The 27,635-nt window shown below is 45.7% G+C and overlaps 1 protein-coding gene across 2 annotated transcripts in view; it reads right to left on the bottom strand.

Annotated features, from left to right (window-relative positions):
• The window catches only part of NSMCE2 (NSE2 (MMS21) homolog, SMC5-SMC6 complex SUMO ligase), a 214,926-nt gene that overhangs the window by 163,048 nt on the left and 24,243 nt on the right, over nucleotides 1-27,635 (bottom strand). For both annotated transcript variants that reach the window (XM_082235933.1, XM_082235934.1), the window contains exon 3: nucleotides 25,018-25,124. In XM_082235933.1, the coding sequence (XP_082092059.1) occupies nucleotides 25,018-25,124 (107 nt within the window). The remainder of the gene's footprint in view (nucleotides 1-25,017; nucleotides 25,125-27,635) is intronic.

The following is a 27,635-nucleotide window of genomic DNA, read 5'->3' as shown; positions in this document are numbered from 1 at the left end:
GGCTTTCCCCCTTTCCTCCTCTAAAAACTAGGTGCGTCTTGTGGTCAGGTGCATCTTATGGAGCGAAAGATGCGGTATCTAACAGCAGGGCAGGGCAGGGCAGAGGTTATCCACAGATCAACTCCCATCATCCAGAACATATCTGTTTGGATACAGCCTGGATGGGGAACTTGTGACGTTCAAGTTGCTGTTGAGACTTCAACTCCCATCAACCACAAACAGCATGGCCAATGGCCAGGGGTGATGGGACTTGTAGTCCAACCTCATCAAGAGGACCACAGATTCCCTGTTTCTGGGGCAGAGCATTCGGATGGCTGGCGGTGTAATTATATCTGCATTTTTATGGGATGTCTCGACTGAGACACATTTTCTTCAGTTATCTTAATTACATTGCAACCATTTTCAACAATTATCTGATGAGATCCAGCAAGGGTTGCAACAAGAGGAACAGCCACCAGGAAGATATGCATGTTATTATGCCAAGACACTCATAAAGGAAAGATCTTCCGATAAGAGCCTTCTCACAAGGTCCTCCTTTTAAGAGTGCCTTGGCAAACTAACCTACATGCATTCCTCCTTGTTGTTCAATCTTGCTGCTACAAACTCCAGCCAGGCCTACCATACGGAAGCAGCTCAGCTCACAATTTAAACATATGCCTGTCGCTAATAACCCAAAGACGGTAACAAGCATATTAAAATTGTACAAGCTAATGACTATTTATTTAAGACATTTATAGACCACTTAATTGCTCAGATTTCTACGTGGTGCGTATAAGAAACAAGCCGCGGAAAACAGAACAATAAAACAATAGCAATTCATCATAAAACACAACCTTAAAATGCCTGCCGGAACAAGAAAACTTTACACCATAGGCCTGAAGTTCGGCAAAGAGAATGCCTGTCTAATCGCAATTTTAGGGGAGAATTTGACAGGAATGGACCCACAGTACTGAATGCATGGCTTCTAATCAGTCATGAGCCATAGGGAGCCACCAAGAGAGACTTCCCCAAAGATCCCATTGATTGAGTCAAGATGTAAGGGATCAAGCAGACCTTAAGATATCATGGACTATAGCCAAGATTCCTACACTGCATGAGGTTACACTAGATCAGGCATGGCCAAACTTGGCCCACCAGCTGTTGTTGGACTACAACTCCCATCACCCTTAGCTATCAGGACCAGTGGTCAGGGATGATGGGAACTACAAGTCTATGATTCTATAAGGACTTATAACCAGACTGGTAGGGCAAGGAGGATTATGGAAGAATGAAACCACCATTTTGAGCACCCCACCGAAAAGTACTATATTTTAGATTTGGTTGGGTTCAAATCTGAGTTTAGGCAGGATTTTCAATATACAGTCAAACCTCAGTTGTCAAACGTAATCCCTTCTGGAAAACCGATCGACTTCCAAAACATTCAACAACTGAAAGCAAAAGCTTCAATACAATTTGTTGTTGTTTAGTCGTGTCCGACTCTTCGTGACCCCATGGACCAGAGCACGCCAGGCACTCCTGTCTTCCACTGCCTCCCGCAGTTTGGTCAAACTCATGCTGGTTGCTTTGAGAACACTGTCCAACCATCTCATCCTCTGTCGTCCCCTTCTCCTTGTGCCCTCCATCTTTCCCAACATCAGGGTCTTTTCCAGGGAGTCTTCTCTTCTCATGAGGTGGCCAAAGTATTGGAGCCTCAGCTTCAGGATCTGTCCTTGCAGTTAGCACTCAGGGTTGATTTCCTTAAGAATGGATGCGTTTGATCTTCTTGCAGTCCATGGGACTCTCAAGAGTCTCCTCCAGCACCATAATTCAAAAGCATCAATTCTTCGGCGATCAGCCTTCTTTATGGTCCAGCTCTCACTTCCATACATCACTACTGGGAAAACCATAGCTTTAACTATATGGACCTTTGTTGGCAAGATGATGTCTCTGCAATAGAGAAACTCAAAATGGAAGCCACGTAGCACATTCGGCTTCTGAAAATCTTTCAAAAACCACAGCAGTTACTTCTGGGTTTTTGGTGTTCGGGAACCAAAACATACGACAACAGAGGCATTTGGGAACCGAGGTTTGACTGTACAGGGGTATGCGGTATGCAGTTCCCCCAAAAAATAATCCCAGGTAAAAGCACACACATAAACATATATTTATTAAACACACATCTCCTGAATTCTTCCCTTCTCTCTCCAAACATCCCCCACTCTATACAGTTACACCTCCCTGACAACTCATACAGTGGTTGCCACAAGCTGCAATTAAGTAAGGTTACTCAGCTTTATTATATCTAATTATGAAGGCAAAAATATCTGTGCAAGCAGCTAGGCCCATACTAGCTGGCTGAAGGGTAAGAGAACATGAAGGTAGAACTGGTTGAATTTTTTTAGGTGAGAGGTTTTTTTAGGAAAATTAAAAAGATAAATGAAGACACATCTCATCATCTACAAGTCTGTCTCCTTTTTTCATCCCACAAAAAAAAAAAATGACTCATCCGATTATGATCTTGGCACCTCTGGTTTCTGCAATAAAAACCTGCCTGGTATTCCAAGATCGTTTCCTTACTTCGTTCTTTCCCTTCTCCTCAACAGCCTTATCTGAAATAGGCTTTCCCCATCTTTTCTTATTGCAAATTTAGCCTACACATGGCACAAAGAGACATGGGAAAAGCTTTGCAGTTTTTCAACTTGCTGGGTAAGCAAAACCCTTGTGTGGACGCTATAGGTTTCCAGACTTCCAATCTGGTGCTCTCATCCAGCATGAGGAATCCAATGCTCCTTTCTGAATCTCTTCCAACTCTGCAATATCCCTTTTGAGATGAAGTGACCAGAACTTTTTGCAAATGAAGGTCCAACTTTTGTTGGCTGGTTTATTATACATGGCTGCTCTCACACACGGTGAAGCCCTGTGTCTTCTAAGGCTAATACCAGCTTAGATCATCTCTAAGAGGCATGTCCTTTACAAAGCATCTCTGCAGCATGTAGAAAATGTTAGCCGCTTTGCATTTTGTATCTGCATCCTCCCTAAAAACAAACCATGCTTCTTCCCATTCAGAAGCATTGTTTCGTTCATATGTGAATGAACAAACTAGCTAATTAATCAATTAACAGCGGTTGGTGCTGTGGTCTAAACTACAGAACCGAGAACTTGCCGATCAGAAGGTCGGCGGTTCGAATCCCCGCAACGGGATGAGCTCCCGTTGCTCGGTCCCAGCTCCTGCCAATCTAGCAGTTCAAAAGCACGCCACAGTGCTAGTAGATAAATAGGTACCGCTCCAGCGGGAAGGTAAACGGTGTTTCCGTGCACTGCTCTGGTTCGCCAGAAGCGGCTTAGTCATGCTGGCCACATGACCCGGAAGCTGTACACCCACACACTCGGCCAATAAAGCGAGATGAGCGCCGCAACTCCAGAGTCGGCCACGACTGGACCTAATGGTCAGGGGTCCCTTTACCCTTTATGAACTGAGGGAAAAAATAATATTGAATTGGGTGACCTAGGCCTCTCACATGGGAGAGCATTTTGAGAGCATCAGAGAATACTTAAGACGCTAGAACAATGGTTCCCAACTTTTTTGGGCCATGCACCACATAAGCATCTCTAAAATCCTGATGCCCCCCCCCCCGACATATAATTCTTATTATTAAAAAAGTGAACTCCTATTCAGGTGGAAGAAGCCTAAAAGGCCATTCACTGTTAATAATTCATTCTCAAACTGCCCCATTTAAAAATCAAATTTCAAGGGAAGTGTCCTTCCCTTGAAAGGTATTTTTTTCTTTTTAATTATTTTATTACAAGTGCATTTTGTGTTCCCATTTTGTATCTTTATATTTTGAACCACTCTGTCATTTTTTGGATGAAGGGTGGTATACACATTATCATCAATCAATCAATCACTACTTTTACAAACCTCAGAGTTACTGTGTGGGGGTGACGTTGCATTGGCAGCCGAGACCCCTATTAGTATGTATATATGACAGAACACCAGTAGTTTCTAATCAAAGCCAGATCCCATGTTGTTGAGATTGTTCTCGAAAACCACAGCAGCTAGGAAGTCACTTTAAAAACAAACAGGCTTGTTTTTTAAGAATTCCATGGGAACAACTGAAATATAGGTTAAGGTCGTAAGAAAGCTGTCCATCAGCTCAGCATCGTCCAGCTCATTCAGACTACCTTTTGTGGTGCATTTCTAAGCACAGGGGCATACACTAAAATGCTCTGTATCTGAGCATTTTTCTTTTCTTTTTGTCCCGGTGCTTTCCCCGCAAAAAAACGGTCCTTTACCTCTGAAAACAATTCTGCAGCAAACCCAAATTGAAGTTTGTTCTGATTCAAGGTTGATGAGCTGCTTTTCCTGGGGAAAGCAGCAGGGCCAAAAAATAAAAATTAATAAATGCTCGGATACCGACCGGGAAAGTGCCATCAGAAGTACCATCCTTCCCCTCAACCTAATAGACATTTCCGGTGTCTTATCGCCAGTCCTTTTCCTTCATCTCAAACACACAGCAAAGTCCTCACTCTTAAATCACAACGTTTCCCAATGTTTGATTTCTCCTGCTGGACTCTTGTTGTAAAAAAACGCCAGGCAGGCCCCATCAAGCATTTCAACGCAACTCTTTCCCCCACCACCACCTAGGAATCCTGATCTCATTTCACCTCCCAGATGCCAAGGCCACTGCAGCAAGACAGAAGCTTATTGTGCATCCCTGCTGAGCAGGGAGCTCTGAAAGTCGTGTTCTACCACCTACTGGACTCCACTGAAAACTGCAAGGAGACCCAAGCGTTTTCGCAATCCCATTGCTTCTGCGTGAAAGAAAAAGCAAGTGCTGCAAATCTGCATATTCAGTGTGCCCAGACCAATAGGTATACAGTGGTACCTTGGGTTAAGTACTTAATTCATTCTGGAGGTCCATACTTAACCTGAAACTGTTCTTAACCTGAAGCACCACTTTAGCTAATGGGACCTCCTGCTGCTGCCGCACCGCCGGAGCACAATTTCTGTTCTCAACCTAAAGCAAAGATCTTAACCTGAAGCACTATTTCTGGGTTAGCGGAGTCTGTAACCTGAAGCATATGTAACCTGAAGCGTATGTAACCCGAGGTACCACTGTATAGTCATACCTTGGGTTACAGACACTTCCAGGTTATGGACGCGCCGAAACCCGGAAGTACTGGAATGGGTTACTTCCAGGTTTCGGCGGTTGTGTATGCGCAAAGCGCTAAATCGCGCTTTGCACATGCGCAGAAATGCTGAATCACAACCCACACGTGCACAGACGTGGCGCTGCAAGTTGCGAACGTGCCTTCCGCACAGATCATATTCGCAACCTGCAGCGTCCACTGTACAGATTTTGTTTGTGGGGGGAGAAGTTAGTCTAGGCAACTCTATGAACGACAATGGCCTTCTTCCCAGACTCTTGGCTAAGGCACTCCTCGTTCCAAGCTAGTTGCCCCACTCCAGTTGCCTTGCCCCAATGCATTATTTCTAAGTGTCACACGGCCTGAAAGAGAACTTGCAGCATTACGAAGCTGCCTCTGCCAGGACCAAAGGGGCTCCACCTTTCTACCCAGGTGAGAAATGGGCGAGTGGCACCTTGGGCACCTTCTTCCGGCAACACCTGCAGCCAAGCTGGTGCCAAACGTATTGCTCTGTTTTCCTTTGGACCACATCAGTGAGACTGAGAGGAGGGGTCTTGTCATCTGGGCATCCCAGGACCTCCAGACACATTGCCCAGGCTTGCACCCTGGGGAGGTCACTTCATAATGATAATGATAATGATGATAATAATAATTTATTATTTATACCCTGCCCATCTGGCTGGGTTTCCCCAGCCACTCTGGGCGGCTTCCAACACAATATTAAAATACAGTAATGCCTCAAACATTAAAAGCTTCCCTAAACAGGGCTGCCTTCAGATGTCTTCTAAAAGTCAGATAGTTGTTTTTCTCTTTGACATCTGGTGGGAGGGCATTCCACAGGGCAGGTGCCACTACTGATAAGGCCCTCTGCCTGGTTCCCTGTAACTTGGCTTCTTGCAGTGAGGGAACCGCCAGAAGGCCTTTGGCGCTGGACCTCAGTATCCGGGTAGAACGATGGGGGTGGAGACGCTCCTTCAGGTATACTGGACTGAGGCCATTTAGGGCTTTAAAGGTCAGCACCAGCAGTTCTGACTTCACCCCTGGAGGCGCACTCCATTGCCTCTCAAGACAGACGGATGGCAACAGCAACTCCCCTCACCTCAGGCAGCAGGGCAATGTTCAGGGATGAAGGGCCTTGTCGTTAAACATATGTGGGTATGGGAAGGCCGATTCTTCTTCCCCGAGTTACAGCAATCTCTTTTTCCCCATTGTGCGGCAATGTATTTACAGGAGTTCCTAACATGGTGTCCTTCAGATGCTGCAACTCCTATCAGTGCCAGCATGTGGGCAATGGACAGGGATGGGGCAAGCTGTAGTCCAGCAGTATCAGGATATTCTTATTCTTATTACCGTATTTTTCACTCTATAGGACGCACTTTTCCCCCTTCAAAAATGAAGGGGAAATGTGTGTGCGTCCTATGGAGCGAAGAAGCCATAGCCCCGCGACCCTCTCCCGGCTGGAGAGGTGACCCGCGGCTATGGCAGGAGCCTCTCCGCTGCGCCTTTCCGCTGCTCCCTGACCTGCTCTTTGGGGCTGGTGGTGGGCTTCCCCGCCCCAAAGAGCAGGTCGAAAGGAACCTGAAGCCTGGAGAGCGAGAGGGGTCAGTGCACACCGACCCCCCCCCCGCTCTCCAGGCTTCCAAGGTAGCCGCCTGAACGCACCTTGAACGGCACCTTGTTTTAGAGCGGGAAAACAAGAAGGGGAAAGTTCTCCCCCTCTCTGTGCATCGCCTCCTGCCGCTTCACTGAAGGGGCGCTGGGCAGAGAGGGGAAGATTTTTTTTTCTTGTTCTCCCCCCTCTAAAACAAAGTGTGTCCTATTGTCCTGTGCGTCCTATCGTGCGAAAAATACGGTATTTCCCCCGCCCATCTGGTTGGGTCACCCCATAATAAAACATCAAACATTTACAACTTCTAAAAGCACCACTATCCCAGCATTTATATCCCAGCGCAGACACAACCTTTTAGACCTGTTTCATAATCGGAGTATAAAAGATATTGGGAGCATCTCAGAGAAGCAAAGTCCGCCTTACTCAAACAGCAACCTGATGCTTGAGACCACAAACCAAGGAGCTGTCAAAGTTGCTGACTTTCCTCTTGCTATTTTCCACTACAGTGGTACCCTCTACTTATGCACACCTCTGGTTACGTACCCTTCGGGTTACGCACACGGCAAACCCAGAAGTATTTTTCCGGGTTTCGCCAAGCGCACATGCGCAGAAGCGCTCTACCGCGCCGCACGCATGCGCAGAACAGGCACCTCCGGTTGCGAAAACCTTGGGATCCGACCGGAGCTCCGGAACGGATCCCGTCCGCAACCAGAGGTACCACTGCACTGTATTGCAGAGCTGATCTCTCTCTCTCTCTCTCTCTCGTGCCTTTTCCACCTGCTTTAGTTAGCACCAATACTCTCTTCTTCAATTCTCTCAAAACTCTGAAATCATATTATTGTAGAGACACATATAATTGTAGAATTGGAAGGGAGCCTGAGGATCATCTGAGTCCAACCCCCCTGCGACGCAGGAATATGCAGCCGCCCCATATGGGAATCGAACCTGCAACCTTGGCATTATCAGCACCACGTTCTAATCACCAACTGAGCTATGGCAAAACAAATGTTGGAAGGAAACCATTGGGCTTATGCTGGGCATGCATCCAATTTGAGTTTGCAGGGCAGCAGTTGAAGAAGGAGCAAAAAGGGTTTTCTTGTGTGTGTGTGTTTCTTTGTGGCTGATTAGCTGTTTTCCCTGTGTAAAGGTCAGAGGGGGCAGGGTTTCTGTTGAGGCAGGGGATTAGCTGTGGGAGGAGCTTATCAGAGTTTGCAGGGCAGCAGTTGAAGAAGGAGCAAAAAGGGTTTTCTTGTGTGTGTGTTTCTTTGTGGCTGATTAGCTGTTTTCCCTGTGTAAAGGTCAGAGGGGGCAGGGTTTCTGTTGAGGCAGGGGATTAGCTGTGGGAGGAGCTTATCAGAGTTTGCAGGGCAGCAGTTGAAGAAGGAGCAAAAAGGGTTTTCTTGTGTGTGTGTGTGTGTGTGTGTTTCTTTGTGGCTGATTAGCTGTTTTCCCTGTGTAAAGGTCAGAGGGGGCAGGGTTTCTGTTGAGGCAGGGGATTAGCTGTGGGAGGAGCTTATCAGAGTTTGCAGGGCAGCAGTTGAAGAAGGAGCAAAAAGGGTTTTCTTGTGTGTGTGTTTCTTTGTGGCTGATTAGCTGTTTTCCCTGTGTAAAGGTCAGAGGGGGCAGGGTTTCTGTTGAGGCAGGGGATTAGCTGTGGGAGGAGCTTATCAGAGTTTGCAGGGCAGCGGCGCGCGCAGTTATACCCATCTTTTAGATTTAGGGGAACTAGTCTCAAACGTTTGTTGGGGGAGACCTAGGTTTTTTTTTGTGGGGGAAGTTATTTGTCCTGTCTTCAAGCATTTTATGATGGAGGACCTCTGTAGCCACCCCCAACGACATGATCTCAAGATGGAAGGGGAGGGAACAGCTGCAGTCGCCTGCGATTCCTGCGCAATGTTTGCCATCTTGCCAAAGGTTGCAGGCAGCTTTACCTGCAGCAATTGCATGTTGATTGCCCTCTTAAAAGACAAAGTCCAGCAACTGGAGGAACGTGTAGCTACGCTCCAAAGAATTAGAGAGCTGGAGCTCTTCTTGGAAGCAACAGAGCACACCGTCCCCACCAAGGAGGAGACAGGGGACTCCCCTGAGAAGGAGGCTAGTTCACCAACACAGGAGCCAGATATATGGAGAAACGTGACTCAAAGAAGTAGGAGGCCCAGGGTTCACTCTGATTGTTTAGAAATACACAATCGCTTTGAGGTCCTCTCCCCTAGCATGGACGACGAAGAGCAGACTCCATTTGAGGATCTCTCCCTCATTACAGTCGATCAGGTATATGAAGACAAGCAGCAAAGTCAGTCCTCAGGGAATGTGCAGGCGACCTTGGAACGGACAGCTCACGGAAGAACCCCGACCAAACCCAAGAGGAGGCGTGTAGTGGTGATAGGGGATTCCCTACTGAGGGGAACAGAAGCAGTGATCTGTGGGCCTGACAAGATGTCTCGGGAAGTGTGCTGTCTCCCCGGGGCTAAGATCCAAGATGTAACTGAACGACTGCAAGGAATCATAAAACCCACTGACAAATACCCCTTCCTCTTGGTTCATGTGGGAACCAATAACACTGCAAGCAATAGCCTCCAGAAGATCAAAAGAGACTACGAGGCTCTCGGCAGGAAATTGAAGCAACTAAATGCACAAATTGTCATCTCATCTGTCCTCCCAGTTGAAAGACGTGGCCCAGGGAGAGAGGGGAAAATAGTGGAAGTGAACAGCTGGCTTCGCAAATGGTGTAAACAGGAACGGTTTGGATTCTTAGATCACGGACTGCAGTTTCTTGAAGATGGACTTCTGGCAAGTGATGGGCTGCACCTCACAACAGTTGGGAGAAATGTTTTTGCCAAAAATCTCAGAAACCTCATCAGGAGGGCTTTAAACTGACTAATGTGGGGGAGGGAGACAGTGCTCCTGAAGGTAGGAGTCTATCAATTAATGAAGATGATCATCCAAATGTCATAGACCAAATGGAGCAAACAGTACGCGGACCTAGTGGTGGGAGGAAAACATCCTTAAATAAGAGACACAGGGGAATGATTAATGGACTTCAATGTCTGTACACTAATGCACAAAGCATGGGAAATAAACAAGATGAGCTTGAGCTCTTGGTACAGCAAACTAAATATGACATAATAGGCATCACTGAAACCTGGTGGGATAAGTCCCACGATTGGAATGTAATAATGGGGGGATACAATCTATTTCAGAGAAACAGGCCAGACAAGAAAGGAGGAGGAGTGGCGTTATATGTCAGGGATGTGTATACCTGTGAAGAGATCCAAGATTTAGATCCTCAAAGTCAAAGTGAGAGCATTTGGGTCAAAATTAAGGGAGAGAAGAATAACAGAGACCTCATTGTGGGAGTTTACTATAGATCCCCAAGCCAAACGGAGGACATAGATGATGCCTTCCTGGAACAGATGGCCAAGCATGCAAAAGGAAGGGAGATAGTAGTAATGGGGGACTTCAATTACCTGGATATTTGTTGGACGTCAAACTCAGCCAAGAGCATAAGGTCAAACAGATTCCTCACTGGCCTTGCAGACAACTTCATTGTCCAGAAAGTGGGAGAAGCAACAAGAGGAACAGCCATTTTAGATCTGGTCCTAACCAATGTTGATGACCTGGTTAGTGGGGTAGATGTGGAAGGATCATTAGGCGCGAGTGATCATGCTCTTCTGAAGTTTACTATACAGCGGAAAGGAGCAGCCAAGCATACTAGGACTCAATTTCTTGACTTTAAGAAAGCCGACTTCATAAAACTTAGGGAAGTGCTGGGTGAGATCCCATGGACAGCAATACTAAAAGGAAAGGGAGTTCATGATGGCTGGGAGTTTGTTAAGAGGGAGATAGTAAAAGCACAACGTCAGGCAATACCAATGAGACGGAAACATGGAAGGTGCCTAAAGAAGCCAGGGTGGCTATCTAAAGAACTTTTAACTGAATTAAGATTAAAAAAGGATGTGTACAAAAAATGGAAAAGGGGGGAAACCACCACAGTGGGGTCACTCAGAGGAGATGATGGTGAAATGCAAACAGGGGATACAGAAAGGGCTGAACTCCTCAATGCCTTCTTTGCCTCAGTCTTCTCCGATAAAGAAAACAATGCCCGACCTGAAGAATTTGGAGCAAATGATTCAGCAAAGGAAACACAGCCCAGAATAACTAAGGAGATAGTACAAGAATATTTGGCTAGTTTAGATGTATTCAAGTCTCCAGGGCCAGATGAACTGCATCCAAGAGTATTAAAAGAACTGGCAGATGTGATCTCAGAACCACTGGCAGTCATCTTTGAGAATTCCTGGAGAACAGGCGAAGTCCCGGCAGACTGGAGGAGGGCAAATGTTGTCCCTATTTTCAAAAAGGGGAAAAGAGAGGACCCAAATCATTACCGCCCAGTCAGTCTGACATCAATACCAGGGAAGATTCTGGAGCAGATCATTAAGCAAACAGTCTGTGAGCACCTAGAAAGGAATGCTGTGATCACCAATAGTCAGCATGGATTTCTGAAAAATAAGTCATGTCAGACTAACCTGATCTCGTTTTTTGACAGAATTACAAGCCTGGTAGATGAAGGGAACGCAGTGGATGTAGCCTACCTTGATTTCAGCAAGGCATTTGACAAGGTGCCCCATGATATTCTTGTAAAGAAGCTGGTAAAATGCGGTCTTGACTATGCTACCACTCAGTGGATTTGTAACTGGCTGACTGACCGAACCCAAAGGGTGCTCATCAATGGTTCCTCTTCATCCTGGAGAAGAGTGACTAGTGGGGTGCCACAGGGTTCTGTCTTGGGCCCGGTCTTATTCAACATCTTTATCAACGACTTGGATGATGGACTCAAGAGCATCCTGATCAAATTTGCAGATGACACCAAACTGGGAGGGGTGGCTAACACCCCAGAGGACAGGATCACACTTCAAAACGACCTTGACAGATTAGAGAACTGGGCAAAAACAAACAAGATGAATTTTAACAGGGAGAAATGTAAAGTATTGCACTTGGGCAAAAAAAATGAGAGGCACAAATACAAGATGGGTGACACCTGGCTTGAGAGCAGTACATGTGAAAAGGATCTAGGAGTCTTGGTTGACCACAAACTTGACATGAGCCAACAGTGTGACGCGGCAGCTAAAAAAGCCAATGCAATTCTGGGCTGCATCAATAGGAGTATAGCATCTAGATCAAGGGAAGTAATAGTGCCACTGTATTCTGCTCTGGTCAGACCACACCTGGAGTACTGTGTCCAGTTCTGGGCACCACAATTCAAGAAGGACACTGACAAACTGGAACGTGTCCAGAGGAGGGCAACCAAAATGGTCAAAGGCCTGGAAACGATGCCTTATGAGGAACGGCTAAGGGAGCTGGGCATGTTTAGCCTGGAGAACAGGAGGTTAAGGGGTGATATGATAGCCATGTTCAAATATATAAAAGGATGTCACATAGAGGAGGGAGAAAGGTTGTTTTCTGCTGCTCCAGAGAAGCGGACACGAAGCAATGGATCCAAACTACAAGAAAGAAGATTCCACCTAAACATTAGGAAGAACTTCCTGACAGTAAGAGCTGTTCGACAGTGGAATTTGCTGCCAAGGAGTGTGGTGGAGTCTCCTACTTTGGAGGTCTTTAAGCAGAGGCTTGACAACCATATGTCAGGAGTGCTCTGATGGTGTTTCCTGCTTGGCAGGGGGTTGGACTCGATGGCCCTTGTGGTCTCTTCCAACTCTATGATTCTATGATTCTATGATTCTATGATTCTATGAATTTGTGTGGGATGTTGTCTGGGTTTGATGGACTTCGCCATCACGTTATGTGTGCCTATAAACCCATCCAACTCTTGGTGGTGGATGGGCACTTAACTGGCAGAGTTGGGCAAGCTGTTCTTCAAAGAAGCTTGTCCACTATCCTTCCGCTACAAAAGCTCTTACAAGCTTCCAAGAAATCAAGGGTTCCCCAGAACGGTTCAGCATTAGGCATGTCCTATTGCAGCAGAATTTATTGCACGGTCCTTCCAGAGAAACTGAGGTGTCAAAGACTTTAGCAAGACAACGAAAGCATGACACAGATAGGGACAATGAAAAGCAAAGCAAAGAATTGGGACTCTCTCTCTCAAGTGTGTAAAAGTCAGCTCAGGTTAAGGGAGTAACTGCTAAATTAATCATTGGCGGAAGCTATGGAAGGTACCTTCGTATCTCAGTCCTAGACATGCCAATGCAATAGCAGATTTCACAGGGTTCAGTAGGATTTGCTTCCTGGTAAGCATTTAATAATACTAATTTTATTATTCTTGTTGGGTTGCCCCAGAAACTCCGGGTGGCTTCCAACACATATAAAAATGTAACGGAACATTGCACATTAAAAACTTCCCTATACAGGGCTGCTTTCATATGTCTTCTAACACTGAAACCTGATATCATGTCTTGCATCAAATGTCAGGGTCCTGTCAGCGTGAAAATTTTCGCTTGTGCAAAGGGTTTTTCCCTGTGTACACTCCGCGCCCTACCCAGATCTCTTCTGGAGGGTTGGATAAACCCCCAGAAAAGATTCATGGGGTGCATTGGGGGAGGGGAGAAGTCCCATTCCACAAGTCCTTGCGCTGACAAAATGCTTACATAGTGCTACAGTATGTTGGATATAGGTTCCCCACTTCTCTCATTTGGACAGTGTTTTTTTAAAAAAATAATTGAGTTGGGGGGCACAGAGTTCTCAACAATTTCTGGACCATCTAAGACCTTGTAAAGGCAATGAGTTAGGTGCACCAGGGGACTTGCTCACAACTCCCATAATTATTAGTATAAATAATAATAATAATAATAATAATAATAATAATAATAATAATGACATTTGACATGGTATACTACAGACTGCTTTTGAAACGCTTGCTGAACAATGAAAGCAGTTTGTCCCCTGGGAGAGGGCTGATATTCTAGAAATACAAATACATAGGTTCAGAGGACATATGGAATTAACCATGTGGTTCTTTGGATACTGTCCTACAAATTTAAACAGTGTCAGAAGCAGGCTGGATTCCAGGGCGAGAACTAATGCAGAAACAACTACACATTCCAGGGTGGGTATTCCATATGGCTCGTCTCAGCTTTATTTTCTAAACGAAAAGCAGTCAGGAATAATATGCCCTTTTATTTAAAAAGGAGAAGAAAAAAAGAAAAGGCTTTCACCAGCCAAAATGTTTGTCCCATAACAAGAGGCTATGTTGACACAGAAGGGCTATGTCAAAACACATCCCTGGAACAAAAGGTTAAAGTCCTCTGCCATATTTCATTTCCATAGGGATGTAAGTCATAATACAACAAAGCGGTGACTCAGAACTTAACACAAATCCACTAACACGCATTAGTCATGCGACCAAACAATGCACCGAGAGTTTACAGAAAGCATGTTTGAGAAGGAAAAAGAAAAAGAAAATTCATCAGGCCCAGCCAATGGGCTGCCAAAATCACATGGAAATACATGTCTCCACTCTCCACAGGTATCAATACTGGCACTTCCTCGCTTTCCAAAGGTATGTGGTGTCACCTTAGCCCAGGCTTCCTCCGAAACAGTTGCTTTCAAAATGTTCCAATGAGCCCCGACATTCCTTGCAGGAAAAATCAATAATGGCAGCCATTCTTCTCCCTGAAAGGAGAACTTCCCCAGGCCTGCACAAAGCACACTTGGGCAACTTTTGCGGCCTAACAGGGTACCAGACCTTATTTTAATGATTTGTTTTCCTGATACCTCACAATCTGTGTTGGGCAGCTGCACTGGGGAAACTAGCCGCCATCTTAATTTCCCATAGTGGCCTTGAACATTGTTCTGGGGAGGTGTAAAGGTAAAGAGGGACCCCTGACCATTAGGTCCAGTCGTGGCCGACTCTGGGGTTGCGGTGCTCATCTCGCTTTATTGGCCAAGGGAGCCGGTGTACAGCTTCCAGGTCATGTGGCCAGCATGACTAAGCTGCTTCTGGCGAACCAAAGCAGCACACGGAAACGCCGTTTACCTTCCCACCAGAGCGGTGCCTATTTATCTACTTGCACTTTGACATGCTTTCAAACTGCTAGGTTGGCAGGAGCAGGGACCGAGCAACAGGAGCTCACCCCGTTGCAGGGATTCGAACCACCGACCTTCTGATCGGCAAGTCCTAGGCTCTGTGGTTTAACCCACAGCACCACCCGCGTCCCAGGGGAGGTGTAGGAAACTAAAATAGCAGCACCCGCTGGGAAACCCAGAGCTGCCATTTTTAATTTCCCACAATGCCCCCAAGCCTAGGGTCATGGGAAACTACGGCAGCTCCTAGACTCAGCTGCCCGGGGATTGTGGGAGTGCCACTGCTGTTGCCCACTTCTGCTGCCACCAAAATGGGCCCAGCAGCCTAGAAGGAGGTCCACCAGCAAGAATTCTGGCAGGAGAGCCATCAGAGGTGGGAATGGCCTTGAGCTCTCCTGCAACTACCAATCTTCCCCAGTATTGCAAGAGAAGAGGACTGTGTGTATTCTGAGGTGTACCCGTGGTTCATATGGGGCAATGATAACAGCCAACAGGCCTGTCCATCATCCCACATGAACTGATGGAGCCACTAGAATATTTTACAATATGGGGAGGGTTGCTTCAGGAAGAAAAGGTAGGCGCCACTCTCAGGGGAGAAGTTTTCTACTAGCTCAGCATTAGTGCATGTGGAAAGCCACAGCAGAAGGATGCAACTGATCTCAACACGCAGGGCAAAGGAAGGAGTATCTCCTTTGAGTTTGGCAGCCTTATTTAAGAAACCTTCAGTGAGATGTTCTGCGGCATACATGTTCTCATACATGCTCATGTGTCAACTTCTGCCCATGTGCTTGGTTGGGTCGGCCTGTGCAAAACCAGCAGGTAGACGCTCCTGCCACTTGCGGAGAGAAGATTTAGACGTCAGTTCTACAGTTTGCAGCTTTTGTTACTACCAATCTACAATCCTTTAGCTGCAAGCAGTCTATACAGCTCACTACCCTACCAAGCTTTGCCATATATCTACTTGCTGATCCACATATTTGCCTTCCTGTACATGGCTTCCCTTTATGGTCCCATTCCTCCTTCCCAGTCTGCAGACACCAGTTCCCACTCAGCTTTCACAGAGTCCCAGAGCCAGCAGCTCAGGGAAGTGAAATATCAGCATCGTCGTGCACCTGGCATCATGACCCTGGGGTAAGATTCCTGTTCTTCAAGGGATGAGATTGAGGACTTTCTGAGTTGGACATGTAACAGCATGTTGGGTTAGCCCCAAGAGCATGTCCATAAGATGGGGCCACTGCAGCAGTGCCCCTCCAGCCCGAAGAGGTTGCACTGCCACCCGCTAAGTTTGAGGACTCCGTTACAGAAGTCCCAGTCAAACCAGAGTCTCCCACACTCTGCCGGGGTAAAAAACTGCTGGAGCAAGCTAGGGCCCTTTTAACTGAAGGTGCAGAACTGCTGCTCCTATATAAGGCTCAGTCTATGCTTGACCGTGTTGCTTTCTGGTAGCATTCAGGCTTGCCATGTTTGATGACCTCGATGCCTGCATCTCAACATTTGCCAAGTTCCACACCCTGGCAAATGGAATACAGCCATACCTTGGTTTTTGAACAGCTTAGTTCTTTAACGTTTTGATGCCCAAACGCCACAAACCCAGAATTGACTGTTCTGGTTTGCAAACTATTTTTGGAAGCTGAACGTCTGACGGGGCTTCCGATTGGCTGCAGGAAGCTCCTGCAGCCAATCAAAAGCCGTGCTTTGGTTTCAGAACATTTTGGAAGTTGAACGGGCTTCTGGAATGGATTCCGTTCGACTTCTAAGGTACAACTGTATATGGTCCAACGCCTGTTCCTGAAACCTTGCAGGACTCCTCCTCTTCGCTGCTCGCATGCTTGAGCAAGTGAACCATGAGAAGATCAAAGAGGAGGTGCAACAACTTCCACACGCCTTGTCTTCCCCTGCTGGTAGGTAACTGAGGATTGGCCCCACAGCAAGAAGAAAGCAAACGGGTGGTAGCAACAATGGTCGAAGGAGAGTGGTTGCACACAAGGAGGAGAAACACTCAAAATGTCTTATTTTTAATTTTTTTATTTTTAATGCAAAGTTACAGCAAAATTACAAACAATGAATCCAAAATAAAACAGTACAAACAAGGGGGGGGGACACAAGAGAAAAAAGAACACAAACAACCCCCAGAAATCTACAAATAAAACCATATCATCATTCTAATCATTACGTATATATACACATATTGACTTCCTTCCTTTGTTCTAAGACCTCGAAATTTTTACTCTTTCTAAATTGTTGTGTCTAATGTAGATTACCTCTATCTTTATACTTTTTGCACTATTTTTCTCTTTCTTTAACCCTGCAATGCTTCATTTGTTACGTGTTGTCCTCTTAGTCATTTTCGTACTCTTTCAGAGTGGCCAAAGCTCTTAACCCTGAAAGCCACGAGCTAAAATAACTCTACATGACAAGCAGAGCGAGAGACCACAACTGAGCTTCCCCCTACGCACAGCAGCTCAGAGGCACATCACAGAGCACCTCACACTTACTGTATGAAAGCTCCCAGGAAGCCATTAGGAAGGCTGCCAAGCTGGGGGGAAACAGAAGCAATTCTGCGCTCGGACAATCCAAATTCTGCATCAAGAAAAAGATGGATTATGCAACCTGTATACATTAGGGGTAGGTAGGAAAAAAGGTTAGAAAGATCACTAGGAGACCACCGCCGTAGATCTGCAAGGATTTCCAACTCCCACTTTCTGCTGAACAGCAACAGCTCCCCCTGCTTCACTAAATTAGGCAGCTAGGATCCCTGGTCCGTAGAAACTCAGGTACAAATTGCATATTACCTTTGGAACATTCCAGTGTGTGCATCACACAGCATAGCAGGAAATTGGCCCTACACCTTGGGCCACCATATCGCAACCGACTATAATTAGTGGAACTTGGAGATCTAATAAAATGGGGAGGGGACCCCAAATATTGCTGGACTCCAACTCTCGTCAGACCCAGCCCGCATAGGCAATGACCGAGATGATGGAAACTGTAGTCCAACAACATCTGGAAGGCCACAGCATCCCCACATCTGTAATTTTAGAAACTATAGATTCCGTAAGGCTGAAGTCTGTGATGTAAATTATGCAAAATGGGGGAATAATAATTTCTTGGTTTTGCATAATTAATTCTGCACATTATTGTTTTCCCTATTAATTTTCTTTTGCAGTTTGGGATGTGTAAGAAGCATTTGAGGGCCCTCAATTCTCTCGCCGCCACCGCTAGATGTCTTATTCAGCCTGACTTCTGTGATTTCAGTGAGGATGGCCCATTCATTCTGAAAGCATATGGGCTCGATGAACTAAGTTGCCATCTGTCATTCACTTCAAAGGGGCGTGTTCAGGAAAGTTCCCCAGCAAATTGTGCCATTTCTAGTTACGGTTTAGACATGTTAAACTGGCATTGGAAAAAATAAAAATGCAGTTTATCAGCCTGCAGGACACTTTTTCGCTATCAGCTTAAAAGAGAAAAGAAAGAACACTTGGGATGTTAATAGATTATAAAAATGCAGGAAAGGATTTTTACCCATTTCCGAGTTTTAGCACTTCAAAAATGCAGACCCACCGGATTTGGAAAATGAAACTTATCAGAGCTTTAGCTCACAACAGGACTCGATTTATTCAGAGAGAAGCTTATTGCCCCAGACTTGGAAGGATTAGCAAAATGCCACAAATACTATAACTGGAAGATTAAAAAACATTGTGTTTCCTATGCTTCCTGGGGGGGGGGCGAGCTGCAACAAAAAGGAGTCCAACTGTGCCCCTCTCTCACTTTCCACAATTACAATGCAAAGTGAATTTAGCTACGTTTTCCAGCCTTTGAAACATCAACAAGAAATTGGGGTGGGGGGTGGAGAGAAATAATTGTCACATTAAAAGAGTGACACCCGTAGCATACAGAAAGTGGGTCCAGAAAAGATTTTCTCACTCTCTCATAACAGTAGAACTTGGGGATACCCAGTGAAGCTAAACGCCAGAGGATTCAGCACAGGGGGACGCAGGTGGCGCTATGGTCTAAACCACCAAGCCTTTTGGGCTTGCCGATCGGAAGGTTGGCGGTTCGAATCCCCGCAACAGGGTGAGTTCCTGTTGCTCAGTCCCTACTCCTGCCAACCCAGCAGTTCGAAAGCACGTCAAAGTGCAAGTAGATAAATAGTGCATTTACTCGAGTCTAATGCGCCATTGAATCAAATGTGCACCTCAAGTTTCAGAACCTTGAAACCCCAAAAAGAGCATGTGATGGCGAATGTAAATGTGCCATCGAATCTAATGCGCACCTTAATTTTGGCCAAATAAGGTGAGCGATAGATTTGAGTAAACATGGGAGGTACCACTGTGGTGGGATGGTAAACGACGTTTCTGTGCGCTCTGGCACTCGTCATGGTCCTCCGTGCGCCAGCAGCGATTTACCCTTGCTGGCCACATGACCTGGAAAAGCTGTATGTAGACAAATGCCGGCTCCCTCGGCCTGAAAAGTAAGATGAGTGCCGCAACCCCACAGGCACCTTTGACTGGACTTAACTGTCCAGGGGTCCTTTATTTTTAACCATGCTGTACATAGCTAAACTATGGCATTTGCCTCCACCGAAAGCAGCGATGGCCGCCAACTTGCAAGGCTTTTAATAATAATAATGAAAAAAATATTTATATCCCGCCCTCCCTAGCTGAAGCCAGGCTCAGAGCGGCTAACAACAGTAACAGTAACAAAGTTTACATAAAATCACAATCTATTAATTGAAATACATTCTAAAATCAATTCAGAATCAAATGAATGGCAACCATTGGGCTAGGGTTCTATGAGGATTACCAAAGGAGGGGGTCAGGCTGTGCCTTGGCCAAAGGCCTGGTGGAACAGCTCTGTCTTGCAGGCCCTGCGGAAAGATGTCAAGTCCCGCAGGGCCCTAGTCTCTTGTGACAGAGCGTTCCACCAGATTGGGGCCACAGCCGAAAAAGCCCTGGCTCTGGTTGAGGCCAGCCTAACCTCCCTGTGGCCCGGGACCTCCAAGATGTTTTTGTTTGAAGACCGTAAGGTCCTCCGTGGGAGAGGCGGTCCTGTAGGTACCAGAGTCCTAGGCCGTATAGGGCTTTAAAGGTTAAAACCAGCACCTTAAACCTGATCCTGTAGTTCACCAGGAGCGGGTTAGAAAACATCATGGAGAAGGAGGTAATAAATAATAATAATAATAATAATAATAATAATAATAATAATAATAATAATAATTTATTATTTGTACCCCACCCATCTGGCCGGGCCTCCCCAGCCACTCTGGGTGGCTTCCATAGAAACCAAAAAACACTAAAATATCATACATTAAAAACTTCCCTGAACAGGGCTGCCTTAAGATGTCTTCTGAATGTCAGGTAGTTGTTTATCATTTTGACATCTGGTGGGAGGGCATTCCACAGGGCGGGCGCCACTACCGAGAAGGCCCTCTGCCTGGTTCCCTGTAGCTTTGCTTCTCGCAATGAGGGAACCGCCAGAAGGCCCTCGGCGCTGGACCTCAGTGTCCGGGCAGAACAATGGGGGTGGAGACGCTCCTTCAGGTATACTGGGCCGAGGCCGTTTAGGGCTTTAAAGGTCAAAACCAGCACTTTGAATTGTGCTCGGAAACGTACTAGCCAAGATGGCTGTGTGCTGCCTCCATGGCTAGAGGCAATGCTCCTGAATACCAAGTGAGAAACCTCACTGTGACCGCGTGCCATTGACAGGTGAGCAGCCTCGAACGGCTAGAGCCCGACTAAAAAGAGGACCTCTCAGCTCAGCCTACAACATCCTTTTATCCAGCCATGTTGCATGGTTGCTTTTCACTCCTATAAGAAAAACGTAAGCCCTGCAAGTGGGAGAACACAGCGGCAGCAGCGAATGCAAAACCCACCTCCCACTTCCAACACACGGCTCCCCCCGACAGGGATCTCATAGGAATGGGCAGAACAGCCGTGATGTGGGTTTTCCATAAAATTTCCCTACCCACATTAAGGTCGTTCGCATTGGGGGATATTCCATTTGCAAAGGCAAATTTTCTGATGCTTTAGAGAGCGATCTAATTTAGTGCCTTTATTTGCTTTCAGGAAACAAAGGTAAAACACATAATAACACACTGAAACCAAACCTGCCTAATAATGTATTTGCAACTGACGTATATCTGTGGTTACTAATAACTTATGAAAACAGAAACTTCTTTGTTGAAAATTAAAGCACTGGGAAAATTCCTGCCCCACATCACTGAAGAAGAGCGCAAAAGATATCTTGTCTGCACAGTGGTATCGACGATACGAAAGTCTTCCCTCCCTCATCACAAGCAAACCATAATGGAAGGCACTTTCTCAGCATAAATGAATGGATAAGGAGGAAGATCTAGCGCAATCAGAGAGGAGCCGGTCTACCCCATTTTCTTTCAGAATACACCATTTAATTTCCTCTCCCCACTGCTTTTCCAGGGGAAGAAGACACCCTTAGCAATCTGGTTAGCATTTTGTGGCAACTGAATATATTCCATCCTCATTGGAATGTACTGTATTTCCCCCCCAAAAAAAATTAATTAAAAAATTGTACTAATGTAATGGCGCTGTGAGTTGAACCACAGAGCCTAGGACTTGCTGATCAGAAGAAGGTCGGCGGTTCAAATCCCCGCGACAGGATGAGCTCCCATTGTTCGGTCCCTGCTCCTGCCAACCTAGCAGTTCGAAAGCATGTCAAAGTGCAAGTAGAAAAATAGGTACCGCTCCAGCGGGAAGGTAAATGGCGTTTCTGTGTGCTGCTCCAGTTCACTAGAAGTGGCTTAGTCATGCTGGCCACATGACCCAGAAGCTGCACACCGGCTCCCTCGGCCAGTAAAGCGAGATGAGTGCCGCAACCCCACAGTCGTCCGGACTGGACCTAATGGTCAGAGGTCCCTTTACCCCTTTACCTAATGGCTTGGTTGCCCAGACCATGATTTAGCACCTTCTGTGTACAAAGTATGTGGTCCTTCATAGAGTCACAGTCAGTCTTCATCTCTAGTTTGGAGAAATCACCAGACAGGCCAGTTTAGCAAACCAAGAATGGCTTCTAAGACAATGGTTTGAATGACAGATGGGGTGATGCGGAGAAGCTTAGGAAAGGAAGTAAAGGGAAGAACTGGAACCCCACTTTCCCCACCCTCCATCTAATTGATGGACCTCTGAGACGAGGGTGGGGAACCACTGTCCCGTCAGATGTAGATGAACTACAACTCCCACCATCCCTGGCCGTGATGTGGTTGATGGGAATTATAGTTCAGCTACATCGGGAGGGCCAAAAGTCCCTCGCACCTGTTCCAAGAAGTCATTCTGTAACCTGATTTGGAGAAAGAACTACTATAAATAAGGTAAGGGGGGTTGGTTATTTTCTCTCCCTTTCAGGCTACTGACGTGGCACAGGTGATTCACTCAGGTATATGCGGACAAGCAGGTTATTAAACATTGTTGTGGGTGATAACACCTTTTATGGGCTAATTTGCAAAGCTATGGCAACACGAAGATGATTGGGAGGGGAAATCAAATCAGTAGGGCTATGGATTGGGATTACTGGTGAATTTCAGTTTCCCCACTAACATATTCCCCACTTGTGGCTGTGTAAAAGTTGCTATGCCAAATTACTATCCTGCTGTAGCCATTCCTACAAACAACCGACCAGGAAGTGTGCGTTTAGCTATTTTTCAAGGCTTAGGGTAATGATGTTTTTACCGACGCTGCATCAAAGTGCCACTTAGCAAGTGCGTTACTGGACGTTTTATGGGTTCTATTCTTCCAGGACATCACGGTCTGTTCTCGTACCCATGAAACTTAGTTTCCTCATATTGTGCAACTAATCGATCTTGAACATGAATATTCTTCTTGGGCAACTCTTCGTCTTGATCCTGAATATTCAGAGAGATTCCCATCAGGATGAATTTCGCAAATCTTCCTGCTTCAAACAGTTATATAATAAATGCTGCAGAGAAGGAAGACATTCCACCTCTAGCACTTCCCACCAGAAGTTAATCGCTGCCTGGAAGTCCCTCCCTCCTCCAATCAGCGATCAGTTAGCCTCTTGCATCAGTCAAATTCATTCTACAACCCCAAAAACTGCAAGGCGCTGGGGTATATTAAGGGGGTAGCACACATTGGTCACTGTTACTGATCTTATTATTTTTTGCATCTTTATTTTAGATCTTATTATGATTCATGTGGAAATGGTCTAGTTTGGCTGTGTACTTTCTGATGCTTTATCTATTGTTTATGACTGCTTTTGTTATGTTTGAAATTGCATTTGTTTCATATTGTAAGGTAAAAGGTAAAAAGGTAAAGGACCCCTGGACAGTTAAGTGTAGTCAAAGGCGACTATGGGGTTGCAGCGCTCATCTCGCTTTACAGGCCGAGGGAGCCCCAGTTTGTCCACAGACAGCTTTCCGGGTCATGTGGCCAGCATGACTGAACTGCTTCTGGCGCAACGGAACACCGAGACAGAAACCAGAGCGCACGGAAACGCCGTTTACCTTCTCACCGCAGCGGTACCTATTTATCTACTTGCACTGGCGTGCTTTCGAACTGCTAGGTTGGCAGGAGATGACAGAGCAACAGGGGCTCACCTGGTTGTGAGGATTCGAACCGCCAACTTTCTGATCAGCAAGGCTCTTATTATGTTTTTAAGATAACTGAGATCCATCCAATTTGTTGTTAGCTAATCCTAGTTAAAGCTATGGTTTTCCCAATAGTAATGTATAGAAGTAAGACCTGGACCATAAAGAAAGCTGATCGCCAAGGAATCGATGCTTTTGAATTATGGTGCTGGAGGAGACTCTTGAGAGTCCCATGGACTGCAAGAAGACCAAACCTATTCATTCTGAAGGAAATCAGTCCTGAGTGCTCACTGGAAGGACAGATCCTAAAGCTGAGGCTCCAATATTCTGGCCACCTCATGAGAAGAGAAGACTCCCTGGAAAAGACCCTGGTGTTGGGAAAGATTGAGGGCACAAGGAGAAGGGGACGACAGAGGACAAGATGGTTGGATGGTGTTCTCGAAGCTACCAGCATGAGTTTGACCAAACTGCGGGAGGCAGTGGAAGACAGGAGTGCCTGGCATGCTCTGGTCCATGGGGTCACAAAGAGTCGGACACGACTAAACAACTAAACAACAACAATCCTGGCATGTAAAGAGCTGCATAGAATATATATTTGTGCATTTTGGTCACACCTTTATCGTGCCCTTAGTGCAACCCTATGATCAAGCAAATAGGAAAGTGGATCTAAGGAAGTAAGTTGTGTTTGGTCTTTACCATTGGACAGACCAATTACACTTACACACACACACACACACACACACACACACAACAACAACAACAACAACACAACCCCTCTCTACTTGCCCGTTATGGCTTGCTTCACTTCGGTAATGCTGTATATAAAAGAGGATCTGGTCTTTTGCTTTCTTCCTAAAAGCTAAGCCAAATAATGGCATCATTGTTTATGTTCTTGGTCTTTAAAAGGGTGTTGGTTAACTTGGAAGTGGAAGAGAGAGAGAGAGAGAAATACAGTAGTTCAAACGTACTGGAAAGGAGAAGTGGCACAAGGTAAGTCATTTTACAGGTGAGATAAATGTCTCACAGAAGGGAGTTTCCACTCCTGATCAAACAAAGGGTTTCCCACAGTCCGTTGCTGGAAACATCACAGTAATCCAATGGCTCATTTCTTACTCAGCGGGTTGCTGAATCAATCAAAAGAGGATGTTGGTACAGTTCACCTGCTGTTTCGCTCCAACAGCAGCTTAAGTCAACAGCAACTCGGCTTTCAAAGCCACGCAACTGTATGAATTACTGACAATTCTTCATTTTCATCAGACATGTTTATTGTTTTATAAGTAGCACGGGGTAAAGGGTTATTTGAGGCAGGAGAGAGAGAGAAAGAAAAAAAGAGCTGAACTCCAGGAACTGGCAGATATCTCACAGTGACTTGCATATCGTTCACAAGTCAGCTGAACATGTCTACTAAAATCCACCAAAAAATTGCTTCACCTCACAACCTTCAAACCCTAGCATTTCCAGGGAATGTCCCCTGTCTGAAACCCCAGAGAGTCACTGCAGACCAGTGAAGGAAATTCTGACCTAGATGAACCATTAAGGCAGCTTCCTATGCTCTTCTGTACTGCCAAACTTCAGTTTTATCCAGTTTGTCAGAATACCTTTCAAATCAGTGTGCCTCTGTAGGGGTCGTACAACTTGTTCCGCATGTAACGCGACGGTTGTCGCTTACCTGATTCACAGTGTCTTCAACAGCTTCCATATAGTGGTTCATTTCTCTGCTCATTGCAGCGTATTCCAACATCACCCTTTCCATTTCATCAACCTCTTTCATGTCGTCTGCAAAATAAACGTGTGTGTGTTTTTTTAAAAAAAAATTAAGGCATTTGTTCTTCCAGACCTAGTGAGATCATGGCTCTAAAGGAGTCAGACAAACACCAGAGACAGGATGAGAGGAAGAAGAAAAAACACTTGAGAGGTGGAAGAAAAAGCTGAAAACAATAAATTGATTTCAACACTAAGGCGGCAGTTCTCCAAGTGCTGTGTTGCGGTCTAAAGCTCTAACCCAGGGGTCAGCAAACTTTTTCAGCTGGGGGCTGGTCCACTGTCCCTCAGACCTTGTGGGGGGGCAGACTATATTTTTTTTGGGGGGGATGAACAAATTCCTAGGCCCCACAAATAACCCAGAGATGCATTTTAAATAAAAGCACACATTCTACTCATGTAAAAACACGCCGATTCCCAGACCGTCCTCAGGTCAGATTGAGAAGGCGATTGGGCCGGATCCAGCCCCCCGGGCCTCAGTTTGCCTATCCATGCTCTAACCATACATTTAAAACAAAGGATGTACAGGCCTCATGAGTGGGAAAAGAAGAATAACTTCTTATTCTTTGTTTCCAAAGCTAGCAGATATTTTGCACTTCAGGGTGGTAATACCAGAGTATTATCACTGTCAAATCAACATGGATACAGATAACCATTCACCAGCTAGTTCTTGGTATGAGCTTTCGTGTGCATGCACACTTCTTCAGATACACTGAAATAGAAGTTGCCAGTTCCTCTATATAGTGAGAAGGTGGGGAGGGGTATTACTCAGAAGGGTGGTGGGAATGGGAGATTGGCAGATAGCTGAGATGAGCCTGTTGACGACTCTTAACGACTGTAATAGGTCTTACAGGAAAAGGCAAGGCGTGAGAAGGTGAGAAATGGCTTAGTCGTGTATAATGAGATAAGAATCCAATGTCTTTGTTCAGACCAGGTCTCTCCATGGTTTTAAGTTTGGTAATGAGTTGCAATTCAGCAGCTTCTCTTTCCAGTCTATTTCTGAAATTCCTTTGTAGTAAAACAGCTACTTTGAGATCTTGTATAGAATGTCCTGGGAGATTGAAGTGTTCTCCTACTGGTTTCTCTGTTTTGTGATTCTTGATGTCAGATTTATGTCCGTTTATTCTTTGGCGTAAGGTTTGGCCTGTTTGTCCAATATAGAGAGCTGAAGGACACTGTTGGCATTTGATGGCATACACAATGTTAGACAATGAGCAATTAAATAGTCCCGAGATGGTATGTGTGATGTTGTTGGGGCCAGTAATGGTGTTGTCCGGGTGTATGTGGCAGCAAAGTTGGCATCTGGGTTTATTGCAGGCTCTGGTGCCAGTGTCTGTGTTAAGTCTGGTTGTAAGTCTGGCCCCAGCTGTTTCACCTGACACACTGCATGTCAATCACTTGCTACGCTAGTTGAATAACTTTGATGGGCAGTAGGGATATTTCTCCTCGCTTTGTGGGGAGGCACAAAATAAATGTACCAAGTGGTTACAGTTGGATGAGAGGTTCTCCACAATTGGCCCCCTCTCTTTTAAAAAACCTCCTCCCCGTTTCATCCTCTCAACAGCCCTGCCAGGTAGTCTGGGCTGAGAGGGACTAGCTCAGTAAACTTCATTGCCAGCTGGGTTTGAACTCATGTCTCCTCAGATTTCTAACCGCCACAGCTCATTGGCTTCCCACTACGGGTTTTATTCTAAATACCGTATTTTTTGCTCTATAAGACTCATTTTTTCCCTCCTAAAAAGTAAGGGGAAATGTGTGTGCGTCTTATGGAGCGAATGCAGGCTGTGCAGCTATCCCAGAAGCCAGAACAGCAAGAGGGACTTCTGCTTTCGCTGCGCAGCGATCCCTCTTGCTGTTCTGGCTTCTGAGATTGAGAATATTTTTTTTCTTGTTTTCCTCCTAGGTGCATCTTTTGGTCTGGTGCGTCTTATAGAGCGAAAAATACGGTAACTGCTTTTATTTATTTTCACAGCACAGAAGATAAATTTTGAGGAAACAATTGCTACAGCAGTCAACGACTGATAAAATGACAGACTTCTGTCATGCCATGTGTTTCGTTTGATTGCTCTAAGAGATCGCACCACGTTTTCCTATGAGTGCTGCGTGGATTCCTGCCACAGCCTGAACCATTTAGGTATTCCATAAACATTTGCCGTCTGTTATAAAAGGAATATGGATTTCTGTTTGCCATAATGGTTTTATTCCAAAATATTTGTTGTTTTCCTGCCCACCACTACCGAGAGTATTTTATTCATACCCTTCAAACACTTCCCCACTTCAACTTTGTCAACGTACATTTTGTCATACAACATGACAGGTGTTTTCCAGGTTCTTCAAACGTTAAGTTATGTTTTTACAGCTTTTGCAATCAAAAGTCACTCTGCAGTTCTTGGGCAACCTCAACGAATGCATTACTCAGAGAGACACTTCCCAGATTTTTGTATGCAAGAAAGATGGTGAGAGAGGGAGAAAGAGTGTGTGTCTGTGTGTAATTTCAGTTACCAACACCTAGTCATTAGGCAATCA

Source organism: Podarcis vaucheri (genome assembly GCF_965113315.1).
Source record: "Podarcis vaucheri genome assembly, chromosome: 8".
NCBI classification, from domain to species: domain Eukaryota; kingdom Metazoa; phylum Chordata; class Lepidosauria; order Squamata; family Lacertidae; genus Podarcis; species Podarcis vaucheri.
Note: the sequence above shows the minus strand (reverse complement) of the source record. Positions and strands in the feature narration are given on the sequence as shown.